General features: G+C 41.2%; 1 protein-coding gene across 10 annotated transcripts in view; it reads right to left on the bottom strand.

Annotated features, from left to right (window-relative positions):
• PALM2AKAP2 (PALM2 and AKAP2 fusion) overlaps positions 1-13,216 on the bottom strand; it is a 538,506-nt gene that overhangs the window by 142,556 nt on the left and 382,734 nt on the right. For all 10 annotated transcript variants that reach the window (XM_070459308.1, XM_070459307.1, XM_070459310.1 and 7 more), the window contains one exon: positions 5,933-6,018. In XM_070459308.1, the coding sequence (XP_070315409.1) occupies positions 5,933-6,018 (86 nt within the window). The remainder of the gene's footprint in view (positions 1-5,932; positions 6,019-13,216) is intronic.

The following is a 13,216-nucleotide window of genomic DNA, read 5'->3' on the forward strand; positions in this document are numbered from 1 at the left end:
CTTTGGAGAACAGACAGTTCTTCCAAAAGTTAAACACAGATTTACCACGTGACCCAGCAATTCCACACCTAGGTTCATATCCACAACAGATGAAAATATGCCTCCATATAAAGACTTGTTTGAGAATATTCATAAGAGAATTATTCGTAATAGCCAAAAAGTGGGAACAACCTAAAAGTCCATTGACTTGTGAATGGACTAAAGAACAAACCAAAACTCTGGTACATCCCTGAAATGAAATACTACTCAGCATTAAAATAAACACTGATAGAGACTGCAACAGGGATGAACCTCAGAAACACCACAGTAAGCGAAAGAAGCCAGACACACAAAAATTCCATTTTTATGAAATGTTCAGAACAGGCAAGTCTACAGAGACAGAAATCAGGCTAGTGTTTGTTTGGGATTGGAGGTGAAATGGAGACAAACTGATAGGACAGAAGAGGGATCTTAATGGAGTGATGAAAATATTATTAAACTGGATTATGGTAATCATTGGTAAATTTACTAGAAATTATTGTATACTTAAATGTGTGAAATTTATGGTATGTAAATTATGACTCAATTATGTTTTTAAAGAAGGAACTGTGAAAAAACAGAACTGTCATTTAGAGGCTCTAAGAAGTGAAAAACAAACAAAATATGAAGGAAAGTAGCATACGAATAGACAACCAACAAGGACCTACTCTACAGCACAAGGAACTATACTCAATATTTTGTAATAACCTAGATGGAAAAGAATCTGAAAAAGAACATACACACACACACAGACACAGACACACACACACGAATCGGAATCAGTTTGCTATAGACCTGAAGCTAACACATCATTATAAATCAACTACATTTCAAAAAAAAAAAAAAACAACTAGCATAAGAGAGAGAAGCAGAGAGGTAGAAAAGACAGACTGTCAGGTGAGAACAAGGGGGTAAGTAGGCTTGAGGAAGGCTAGTGGTCCCCCCGTTAACTGCAGTCTAGAGAGATGTGTCTTCACTTGTTCATTCATATATTTGCTCATGCAACAACTATTGATGACTGCACATATGATCATATGGATTGGCAGAATGATTTCAAAGATCATTCTGGCTACAAATAGGCTGGGTGCAGAGGGCAAGGATGGGTCCAGAGACGGACATAGTGGAAGATGGGACTAGAAATGAAATTGCAGTTGTGAGCCTTAGTCAGTCTTAGCCAATTGTCTTAGCCAGCTGGACAACTAGAAAGCCAAGGGCAGTGGAGGGATCACATGACCACACCCCATACTGCTTTAGTGAAATGCAAAAAACATTTTCCCAAACTGACCCCCGAAATCACCAAGCGCTTGTTAAAAATGCTAATTCTCACACTCTGTTCTTCTGGATCTGAATTTTGAGAGGAGAAGCCTGGGAATTATTTATGTGTATATTTAATACTGCTGCCGACAATTCTCACAGTCAGGCAAGTTTCAGAAAATATTGATCCACACTTTTTTAAAAAAAAGCGGTGTCTAGACAAGCAGCAAAACAGATGAAAACATACTATAGACGTCATCCCAAAATATGACGACCCTTTTCTTCTAGTGAATCGTGATTCAGGCTGAAAAAGGTTAAAGGCTCTTGCAAACAAGAACAGGTAAAAACAACTTGTAAAGGCTGTTGCTGTTGTTTTAGTCACTAAGTCATGTCTGACTCTTTTACGTCCCCATGGACTGCAGCTCTCCAGGCTCCTCTATCCATGGGATTTCCCAAGCAAGAATATTGGAGTGGTGATTATTTCCTTCTCCAGGGGATCTTCCTGACCCAGGGATGGAACCTGCCTCTCCAGCACTGCAGGCGGATTCTTTACTACTTAGCCACTTGGGAAGCCCTGTAAAGAGTGAGCACAGTATAATAAGAAAATGGTGATGGACGTGTATAATCCTGGCTTTTGGCCTCTATGGTATGATACTCTAGAAGAGTAGGTATAATTCAGGGGTAGATCTGAGCATAGTGGCTTCCTAGGGCTGCTGTAACAAATTACCACAAACTCAGTGGCCTACATCAACAGAAACTTAATCTCTCACAATTCAAGAGGCCAGAGGTCCAAAATCAAGGTATTGGTAGGGCCCTGCTCCCTCTGAAGGTGCTAGGGGAGGATCCTTCCTTGTCTCTTCCGGTTTCTGGTGGCTCGAGGTGTTCTTTGCCTTGGGCTGCACGGAGCTCCAACCTTTGCCTCTGTTTCCTCTATGGCCTTTGTGTCTCCTCTTCTTTCATAAGAACGTGTGTCACTGGACTGAGGTCTGCCTGGTTAACCCAGGATGATCTCACCTCAAAATTCTTTTCTTATTTACAGCTGCAAAGATTCCTTTCCGAATAAGGTCACAGTCACAGGTACTAGGATTTACGACTTGGACACACGGTTTCAAGGGGAAGAAAGGGATTCACCATTCAACCTACTAATAGTGATTTAAAATTGTTGAGCAAGCCTACATGATGCTTCTCCATGATGTGTCAGTGTTTTTAATATACAGGGTGTTTTTAATATAAATGCTCTTAGTTCAACATTGGGCTTCCCCAGGATTGGGGAATCCACACTATACAGTATACTCCCTCCAAGCCATCCATTTTGCAAATCTACACCCCTGAAGGCTCAGTGGTAAAGAATTTGCCTGCAATGCAGGAAACACAGGAGACGTGGGTTTGATCCCTGGCTTGGGAAGATCCTCTGGAGAAGGAAACGGCAACTCGTTTCAGTATTCTTGCCTGGGAAATCCCATGGAAAGAGGAACCTGGTGGGCTATAGTCCATGGGGTCACAAGGAATTGGACACAACTGAGCATGCCCACACAGTGCAACATTGTTCAGAATGACAGGTTTGTTTATAAATGAATTCACTCATCTGAGCCATGCATATTTTTAGAAGCATGACTTTGCCATTTTAGAATAAGACATGGTATTAAAAGGCAAAAATATAGTAGACAAAACCACATTCAGACTACTGACATCACAAAAAATGCTGTGCTTTTTTCAGAAAGAAAACTTCAACACATGAAGAAAGGTACATCTATTGCAAGAAGAGTAATAGGGAGGAAACCAAAGAATTTTAGTGGTTTTTGCTGATATTCCCCTTGGGAAATGTGAATGTATCAACTTTTACTGTAATAAATATTTTAACAGAATATTTTGTTTTCCCAGGGCAAAAAGCAGGGATAGGTGATATTACAAGGATATATGAAATAGCTATTAGAAGCAGGAATAGCTGTAGACATATGAATGCATGCTAAGTGGTTTCAGTTGTGTTTCTTTGTGACCCTATGAACTGTAGCCCACCAGGCTCCTCTTTCCACGGAATTCTCTAGGCAAGAATACTAGAGTGGGTTGCCATGCCCTTATCTAGGGGATCTTCCCAACCCGGAGATCAAACCTGTGTCTCTTACATCTCCTTCATTGACAAGTGGGTTCCTTACCACTAGCACCACCTGGGAAGCCTATAGTGACATGAATATATGATGACAAATCTGTAGTTAACAAAGATCAGGTACTTATAGACACAGAAAAAAATAATAGTTTAAGACAGACACAAGGGGGGACTTCCCTGGCAGTCCAGTAGTTAGAACTCTGCTTCCAAGGCAGAGGGTGTGGATTCAATCCCTGATTGGGAAACTAAGATCCCATATACCACACAGCACAGCCAAAAAATAAAAATTAAAAGAAAAAAAGACACAAGAGCAGGATGGATACATAAAGCAGTGTGAGGTAGGAAAAAGCATAGTACCAAAGGAAAAAAATTGATAATTTTTTATAATTTGGAAATCTAATGGAGAAGAATCTAAAAAGAAGTATTTCCCTAAATTACATTCATCTAGAAGTTTTAAGAATCCTTTATTGAGAAAAGACTGGCATTAATAAAGGAACTTAATATTTATAGGAATTTATTGGAGTATTAAATATATTTGTATCTTGCTTAACTTTTTAAAAGTATATAGTGTTCTTTCTTCTAAGTAGATTCAGTTCTTGTTTTAGTTCAGAACTTTAGTTCAGATTTTTAGTTCAGAACTAAAAATCCTCTATTCTTATAAAATATTCCCAGGTATTCAATAAAAGAGGATTCCTAAGTGGCTCAGTGGTAAAGAATCCATCTGCCAAGAGACTTGGGAGATGCAAGTTCAATCCCTTGGTCGGGAAGATCCCCTGGGGAGGAAATGGCAACCCACTTCAATATTCTTGCCAGGGAATTCCCATGGACAGAGGAGCCTGGCAGGGTACAGCCCATGGGGTCACAATGAGTCAGACATGACTGAGCATCCACACACGCATGCACATTCAATAAAAGAAAGAGAGGTTGAGGATGACATCGAAGTTGAATAGACCCAAATACAACTTTAGTCAAGATCTTCATACCAGGAGCACACTGATTATGCAGTAGCCTTATAAAATGGTACTTGGGCAAAACTTGTTTGTATCCAAATACACCATTTGCTTTTATAAAACAAACTCTGCAGGTAGACTAGCAACACATCTCAGAAACTAATTCTTAAAATCACAACAAATTTCACAATAGCATATCTAAATCCATCAAATTCTACTATCAGCATCCACCTCTCTCAGTTCAACACAGCCAAAGATTTCTCAACTTCTCAGACTTTGCACCAATAGCTAGGAAAATACCAATACATATATTTTTATAAGTTCAACTAAACATAAAGACAAGCAAACAAATTTTTAGCACTGGATAATTATTATCTAGATTAGTTGGCTCAGTTAACCAACAGGCTATTTTTCCATCTTATAATACATTTCATGATTGTATTTTTCTTTGCTTTCTCTAAAATTTTTAACAGATAACACAAATTTAGCCATCACATTACAAAGAAAAGCTTGAATAAATTCATCCTGTATATCCTTTTGTACAACTTCTACTAAAAAATCCAGAGTGAAATCTCTAGTGATATCTCAATATTAAAAAAGGACATTACGTTTTCATTTTCCAAGAAAATTTTCTACATGGCATTTATTTAAATTCTATTCATTCAAGCAAAAATGTTAGAAAGCCCTCCTATTCCCAGTCTTTGTTCAGTTTAGTCGCTCAGTCGTGTCCGATTCTTTGCAACCCCATTGACTGCATCACGCCAGGCTTCCCTGTATAAACATAATTCCAAGAGAGGAAGACTGTTCCTTTGTGTCTATTCCAGTAATAGAAGGGAAGTAATTGTGTCTGATATATTTTGCTACAGACTCCTTAATCTAGGCAATGATTACAAATTCATGCATTTAATTTGAACAGTGATAATTAGGTTGATTTGCAGATGACTCATTTTGTAAACCTTTGGCCATTAGCGTGTTCCATCTGGAGTGGACCATGTGCTGCCTTCCCGCTGACGTCAGTGGAAATCTTGAGTCAAGATCAAAGCTACTTTATGCCTCTCTGACCTTTCTTCACAATGCACAGTGGGGCCCGAGTTTCTCAGCTCAGAATTTTCAGATTTGCTTTGCTGTCCCCATGGGGTTACACTTGCAGATAGTCAACATGTAGACGTTTACTGAAGACCCTACAACCAGTCCATTGGAAATCACAAGTCTTGGATTCTAGTTTTCAGGTGATTTCCTAATGCAGGCCCCAAATTTCAGCAAATCTTATTCTAGTTGACCCACTGAGGTCAGTGAATACAGAACCCCAGCAGGGTAAGGGGCAGTATTCATTTTACCCCAAGAAATCTGCCATAGGCTCACTTTCCTCTAGAGCAGTGTTACCCCACATTTTTGGCACCAGGGACCAATTTTGTGGAAGACAATTTTTCCATGGACCAGGAGTGGGGGGGCGGATGGTTTCAGGATGATTCACGTGTGTTACATTTACTTTATTTCTATCTAATGCCAATGCTGATCTGATAGGAGGTTACTGGTAGCTCAAGATTTGGGGACCCCTGCTGTAGAGATGCACTTAGAGAATCACACTAGAGAAAGTATGCCTTACCTTGACAGTCATGTCTGCGCTGGATGATGCTATGGCCTCTGAGGTTATCTCATCTCGTGTTAGCAGCACACTCTCCCACCCAACTCCTGGAAAAAAAAAAAAATGAGTGCCATTTGAGCCAAGTGCATTCAGTTGGCATGGATGGAAACTGTTCTGCAGCTTTCAAGTCCATGTGATGTGTAAAGGAGATCAGTGATTATCCATAGTTCACCTGCCTGGCAGTTAACAGGAAAGCTTCCTTTCAGAAATGTGGTCAGTCAGCACCTCTTGTTTTCACCTAATCTCCAAGTTTGGAGCTGTCGTCTAAATCTTGTATGTTATGGTTTAATCGCTAAGTCATGTCCGACTCTTGCCAACTCATGGACTAGAGCCCTTCAGGCTCCTCTGTCCATAGGATTTTCCAGGCAAGAATACTGCAGTGGGTTGCCATTTCATTCTCCAGGGGATCTTTCTGACCCAGGGATCGAACCCAGGTCTCCTGCATTGCAGGCAGATTCTTTACCGACTGAGCTACCAGGGAAGCCCCAACCCCAGGGATATATATATATATATATACACACATATATAAATCTTGTATGTTATAGACAGTGCTATTCCTAGTCCAGAGTGGAGAAGAGGTTAAAATGAACTCCTCTAGAATCCAGGCTTCATACTGAGGTCTTATGTGGGGCTTAAAGTGACTCCCATTATACAAAACTCTGTCCATCTGAATCTAACTCAATACCCAATAGAAATGACTCGATTATTTACTGTCCTAGATTCTACACACCTGCTGAAAAGAATTGAGAGTTTATACTCACGTTTAAAATCTATATATGTTTCTCCCCAAGTCTTAATACATGTTAGCTCCTTTTTTCTTAAGCTGTCAGGCTCTGAGAGTGGACATCTGGCAAGAGACAAGGTTTTGCTCTCTCCAACCTCAAAAAAGATATCAGGGGCTGCTGTTTGAAAATATCCACATCACAATATAGTAAAACTACACTAATTTAAATGCAGTTATGTGTGTGCATGGAGGTAGAATTGTCTATAATAGTGAAAAGTCTGAAGTAATGACAGGTATATTTTTAAAAACAATATTGCAAGTCAAGTCATCTTCCTAAAAGCTAAGAAGTTTACACTTATTAGTAGAGTTTCTCAGGGTCCACTTCAATAAGCAGATACAAATTTTATAACTGGTATAACAACTGCCTACTGGGATATGAGTTTTCATAGCCTAAAGTATTAAAAAGATTATTTTTTAAAACAGACTAAAATTATATAATATTAATTTACATTATTGATTTCCTTGTATAATTTTCCCTAAGGAAAACTCAAGGGCAATATTCATGCCAGCTCTGTGTGAATCACCCAAATTCCACATTTCAACTGTTGAGCACTGTATTAAATGGGAACTGGCATACTTTTCTGTTTGCTACATAGTAAATATTCCAGGTTCTACGGTCAGACCACTTCTGTTGCAGCTTCTCAAGCTGCCATTATTGAGAGAAAGCAGCCAGAGATAACATATAAGCAAATGGACATGACTGGGTTCCAATAAAACTTTATTTACAAAAACAGGCACTGACCAGATTTAGCTCATGAGACGTGCATCACCAGCCTCAGTGCTAAGTCAAGAAACCAGAGATGTGTCTAAGAAAGATTGTTATACTTTGGCATTTTTCTAAGGATCAACTGGACAACTCAGCGGATGAAACTATAGCAGTAGTTTGCAATTACATGACATGTTAAATAAACTAATATGAGATTAATTCAATTTTAATATATTAGCACTGATTGCATTGCCTTATTTTATATTCTGAATCCTTGAGAGTCTCATTTCACAGGAAATGTGCACCATGGATTACTCAAGATCCATGGGCTATAATTTATTGCAGAGTGTAAATAGTTGTCTCTCACTGGGTTGTAGAAATTGGGTCAGAGAACTTTGATGACTTGCCCACAATTTCCTCTCAGGAAAGTTGTGGGCTTTGTCTTAAATGCACATTTCTGGGAAAGAAATCTTGTTTCCACATGATCAGATTATTTCCCAGACACATCTTGCATTTAACTAAAACCCTCTCTGGTTTAAGACACTGTTGGTACCTACTGGAACAGGCCAGCAGAGAGACAGATATTGGGCATGGACAAATATATGCTTTTTAATTATGGAATAATTTGGGGGGTTTTTTTGGTTGTGCTGTGTGGCATATGGGATCTTAGTTCCCCACCTAGAAATCGAACCTGTGCTCCCTGCTCTAGAAGCACAAAGTCCCGGCCACTGGATCTCCAGGGAAGTCCCTAATGTGAATTATTGTTCAGCAAATATTTGGCGCCCTTCTCTCCCACTGTGGGAGAAATTTTCTTTCCTATCCTACTGATGTTTGCCTTGGCAAATGGGATGTTAGTGGATATCATGCAAGCAAAGGTTTGAAATGGGCTTGTGTGGTGACATTTGCCCTCTTGCTCTTCTGCGCTAGCATGAGAAGGACATGCCCCAATTGATCTGCAAGGAAATGAGAGTCCTGGGGAACCCATGTCTTGACTTGAACCCAGTCTGCACCTTGGAGCTAAGCCAAGTCTAGATCAGCTGATCCCCAGCTCAACTGCATGTGCATGATAATAAAAGTGATTCTGTTTTGGGAAGATTTGTCAAGTGGCATTATTCTAACAGTAGCTGAAAGATATAATCTATCACCAAAATTATACATGAAAATCATTTAAATAAAGCACTTTTATCTTTAACTATGCAAATATAACCCCCTTTGTTGCATATAATTCATTTACAAGTATTAATTTCCATCTCTATATATTATATTCCACTTTGGGAACAATCTTTCCTCTGCTACAATCATTCCTTTCGTAAGCAATACTATCTTTATGGCAGGATATATGGCCATAAGAAAGAGACACGAGACATCAATACATATGTATTCTCAATATATAATTTGATACATAATATAGAATATATGTAATTCACATAGTGTAGTTTTACTTACTGTCCTTTCAAATAACCACTTTTCTCTTATAGCCTCCCTTCTTCCTTTGCTCAAACTTACTTACAATTTTTTTCAAAAACCATGTTTTATATTATTCATACAATCCCTAGCAATACTACTATTATTTTTATTCCATTTTTAAAAGGCTGGGTCAAACCTTCAGGAAAAAATAACCTTTCTCTCCCAGGAGAGAATAATTTTGCATTTCTCTGTAGTGGAAAAACTGAGACCCATCTACTTGTAGCTAAGGGATTCTTATAAATACTCCATCAGGGAGAGTTTTATAAAGATCTTGCAGCAATAAATCAAATCTGCCATGAATTTGTTGTTTTTGCTTTTTATATACCTCCTTATTTAACTTCACAGTCAGATAAATCCATCTCTTTGCCCAACCTTCCAGTTCCCTGGCGCCCACATCCCTGGGTCTCTATTCCCAGGATGCACTCTGCTGATTGTCTTGGTCCCTCTCTGTTGATTTCTGTCGGGAATAATACATGTATTGTTGACGGGATAGTGCAAGCAAAAGGAAGGAGGCTTGGTGAGGAAGCAACTGATGGCATCCAGGGAACATGGGCTGACTTCCTTAATTCCGATCCTGGCTAGTACTAAAAATAAATACACGTGAAGGGTCCAAGGCCCAGAGGGAAAGGGGAGCACTGCACGGAAGGGTGCTGGTTATGCCCAGACCCCCCGGAATCACCATGGGTCATGAGGTGAAGGCAGATTAAGAAAGAGAGAAAGACGAATCAGCACAGACTCTTATATGCAAGAGAGTGGACCCTTGCTCTAGCCCATCTGACCACACAGGCTTTAGATAGATCACTGGACAAAGCAGGTGGCTGAGGGCGTCACTAGCGCTCTTCACCAAATGCTCCCCCTTATTCCTTCCTCCCTGTGGACACATAACAGGATTTCACTTCCCAGCCTCCTTAGAGTTGGTGAGGTCATGTGACTAGTTCTGGCTGATGAGTATGGGTGCAGTGGCATTGATCACAACCAGGCTGGAACATTTAATTGCTGATGAGAGACCCTCCAGCGCACCCTTTCCCTCCACCGTGGTGAAAGGCAATGTTCCAGATGGTGACAATTTTATTAGCGTAAGGCCCAACTAAGAGAGTAACACAAAGCATAGATACGGCCAACCCATCAGAGCCACCATGTCTGATGAGTGAGAACTAAACTTTCATTATTTTAAGCCATAGGATTGGGGCTGTTTATGACACTAGTATAACATAGCCTAGTCTTAGGAAAGGACGGAGCCCTTCCAGACCTGCCATCCCCACCCACCTCCAGTTCCTATTATAGCAAGGTCATTAGATAAATCTGTGTTCTATCCTCTTAACAAATTCTATCCTTTAAATATTGTCTCCTAAGCAGGTTTTAACGGCCCATACTTTCCTTGGGGGCCACTCCCTGATTCCAATGTGTTCAGTGCTTATTGCACAGGTTGGCTGCATCTCATGAAGGCTTTTGGTTCTAAAGACAAAAGGCACAAAGCTGCATGATCAAAACTGCCCTTGAAAATCCCTTAAATCTCCCATACAGTCCAGCTTTAGAACAGACCATTTCTCCTTTTAAGTATGAGATGTTGCTGTTGGCTTGTACTAAGGATCATGTTGTACAGAAAAATACAGATTTTGAAACTCTAGGTAATTTCTCCATGTTTGGAGATGCCCAAACTGAGAGAGATAGAAGGAGCTAAGACCACTAGCAGGAACAACAGATTAACACCTTCCTCGTCATCCTCCCATGGGGGTGTATGATATAGAGTGCTTTGGGCCTTCCCTGGTAGCTCAGATAGTATAAAGAATCTGCCTGCAATGCAGGAGACCCAGGTTCCATCTCTGGGGCGGGAAGATCCCCTAGAGAAGGGAATGGCTACCTACTTCAGTATTCTTGCCTGGAGAATTTGTGGACAAAGGAGTCTGGAGCGCTACAGTCCATGGGGTTGCAAAGAGTTGGACCCGACAGCAATTTTCCCATTCTATTGTTTTCCTCTATTTCTTTGCATTGATCACTGAGGAAGGCTTTCTTATCTCTCTTTACTATTCTTTGGAACTCTTCATTCAAATGGGTATATCATTCCTTTTCTCCTTTGCCTTTAGCTTCTTGCTGTAAAAGTGCTGCACTCAATATGCCAGCAAATTTGGAAAACTCAGCCCTGGCCATAGGACTGGAAAAGGTCAGTTTTCATTACAATACCAAAGAAAGGCAATGTCAAAGAATGCTCAAACTACCGCACAATTGCACTCATCTCACACGCTAGCAAAGTAATGCTCAAAATTCTCCAAGTCAGGCTTCAACAGTACATGAACCATGAACTTCCAGATGTTCAAGCTGAATTTAGAAAAGGCAGAGGAACCAGAGATCAAATTGCCAACATCCGTTGGATCATCAGAAAAGCAAGAGAGTCCCAGAAAAACATCTACTTTTGCTTTTTTGACTATACGAAAGCCTTTGACTGTGTGGATCACAACAAATTGTGAAAAATTCTTAAAGAGATGGGAATACCAGATGACCTGACCTACCTCCTGAGAAATCTGTATTCAGGTCAAGAGGCAACAATTAGAGCTGGACATGGAACAACAGGCTGGTTCCAAATCAGGAAAGGAATACATCAAGACTGTCTATTATCACCCTGTTTATTTAACTTATATGCAGAGTATATCATGCAAAATGCCAGGCTGGATGAAGCACAAACTGGAATCAAGATTGCCAGGAGAAATATCAATAACCTCAGTTATGCAGCTGATACCACCCTTATGGCAGAAAGGGAAGAAGAATTAAAGAGCCTCTAGAGTGACATTTCCACCTCGTCCCTCTGCTGTGAACTCATATCCCTGATCATTAGCCTGCTTTTTGGGGCTTGAGCAGGAAAAACCCTTAAGCTCTCTGTCTAATAGAATCGGCTCCTTCATGCTGCCTTAGAAGGCCCTTAGCACCCAGCCCATAAGGACCTGTGGACAGGGAATGGACCTGATGCCCAGTTAATCTCCGCCAGTGTCTGTTAATGAGCAATGTTAGTTTAGGGGCAGCCAGGTTAGAGGGGAAGCTTCAGAGTGGGGCCTAGTTAAAAGCAGAGTTTGCTCAAAGGAGAAAAGAGAAACACAAAGGAATAATGAGAGGGGCTGGGACCTGGGATCCAGTACCAGAGTGCTTGCACCTGGACAAATCCTTAAGCAACAGAAACAAAGAAACAATAAGGAACTAAAAATAACTGCATGCTTGCACACTTGGGGCAATTAAGAACAGTAAGATACAAAAAGGCCACACACTGCCATTTCTGAGATGCCAAGAGCAAAGGCAGGGTGCTGAGCATGATCCCCGCACACAGGACCACCAAGGGGATGGGCACGCCACCTTAGCTATGCCTCCTGTCCATGGACCCACCTCTGCTGTTACCCATTTAAGGACCCCAGCAGCTCCTCTCAGGGAGCCAGCAGCTGCACCTGTTCCTTGTTATCACCCTGTCGTGCAGCAGGAGTCCCAGTAAAGCCTTTCCTACAATTCTCATCAGGCCTCTGATCAATTTCTATTGAAGGAAGAGTCCAAGGATCCAGGTCGGTAACAGTTAACAGTCCCACTTTTGAGCTGATTCACTCTAGATGCTGAAGAAACAGGCTGTGATCTGTCCTTTCTCCCAGAGCCAGGCAAGTCCTAGTGGCTCTAGATACCCCTGGAGGTGCAGTCACCAGATATAAAACATCTGGTGGTGAGACCCTGTGTGCCTTGAAGACGGGGCTGACCCTTCACCAGCCCCACCTCCATGCCCACCTCACCCTTTGGGGTTGCAAAGAGTTGGACATGACTTAGCGACTGAAGAGCAACAACCATCTTACAGAGAAAACATGGACCCATTGTGAAAATTTCATTGATCACAGTGAAAGAACAGGGTTAGGGCCTGGGTCCCCCTGTGTCTAACGTCTTCCTTGTCCAAGTCTTGGAATTGAGAATCAGCTAGATATTTCTCCTTTTAATCACTGCTGGCTCTCTTTGGGTTCAAAAAAAACATCTCACTTTGTTCTTGGAGGAGTTCTCAGCATGGTGGTCATTAAAACTTAGCGGAACTTCAGAACAATGATTTGCCTCTAAACACTTAGCTTTGGGAAACCCCACCCAAGGATTAGCTGATGGGACTTGCTTCCTCTGGATGGGAAGCCCCGCCCGAGGGCTTGAAGGAGCAGACAGGATGTGATCCCACCCCAGCTCGCCCCCCTCCAGGTGGTGGCTCATCCTTGTCCCTGAGCCCCAGTTTTCTCTTTCTTGGGGCAGATGGAAGGACCAGGCCCTAGAGTCTCTAGAAGCAGTT

The sequence above is a fragment of the Odocoileus virginianus genome, chromosome 31 (assembly GCF_023699985.2).
Source record: "Odocoileus virginianus isolate 20LAN1187 ecotype Illinois chromosome 31, Ovbor_1.2, whole genome shotgun sequence".
NCBI lineage: Eukaryota > Metazoa > Chordata > Mammalia > Artiodactyla > Cervidae > Odocoileus > Odocoileus virginianus.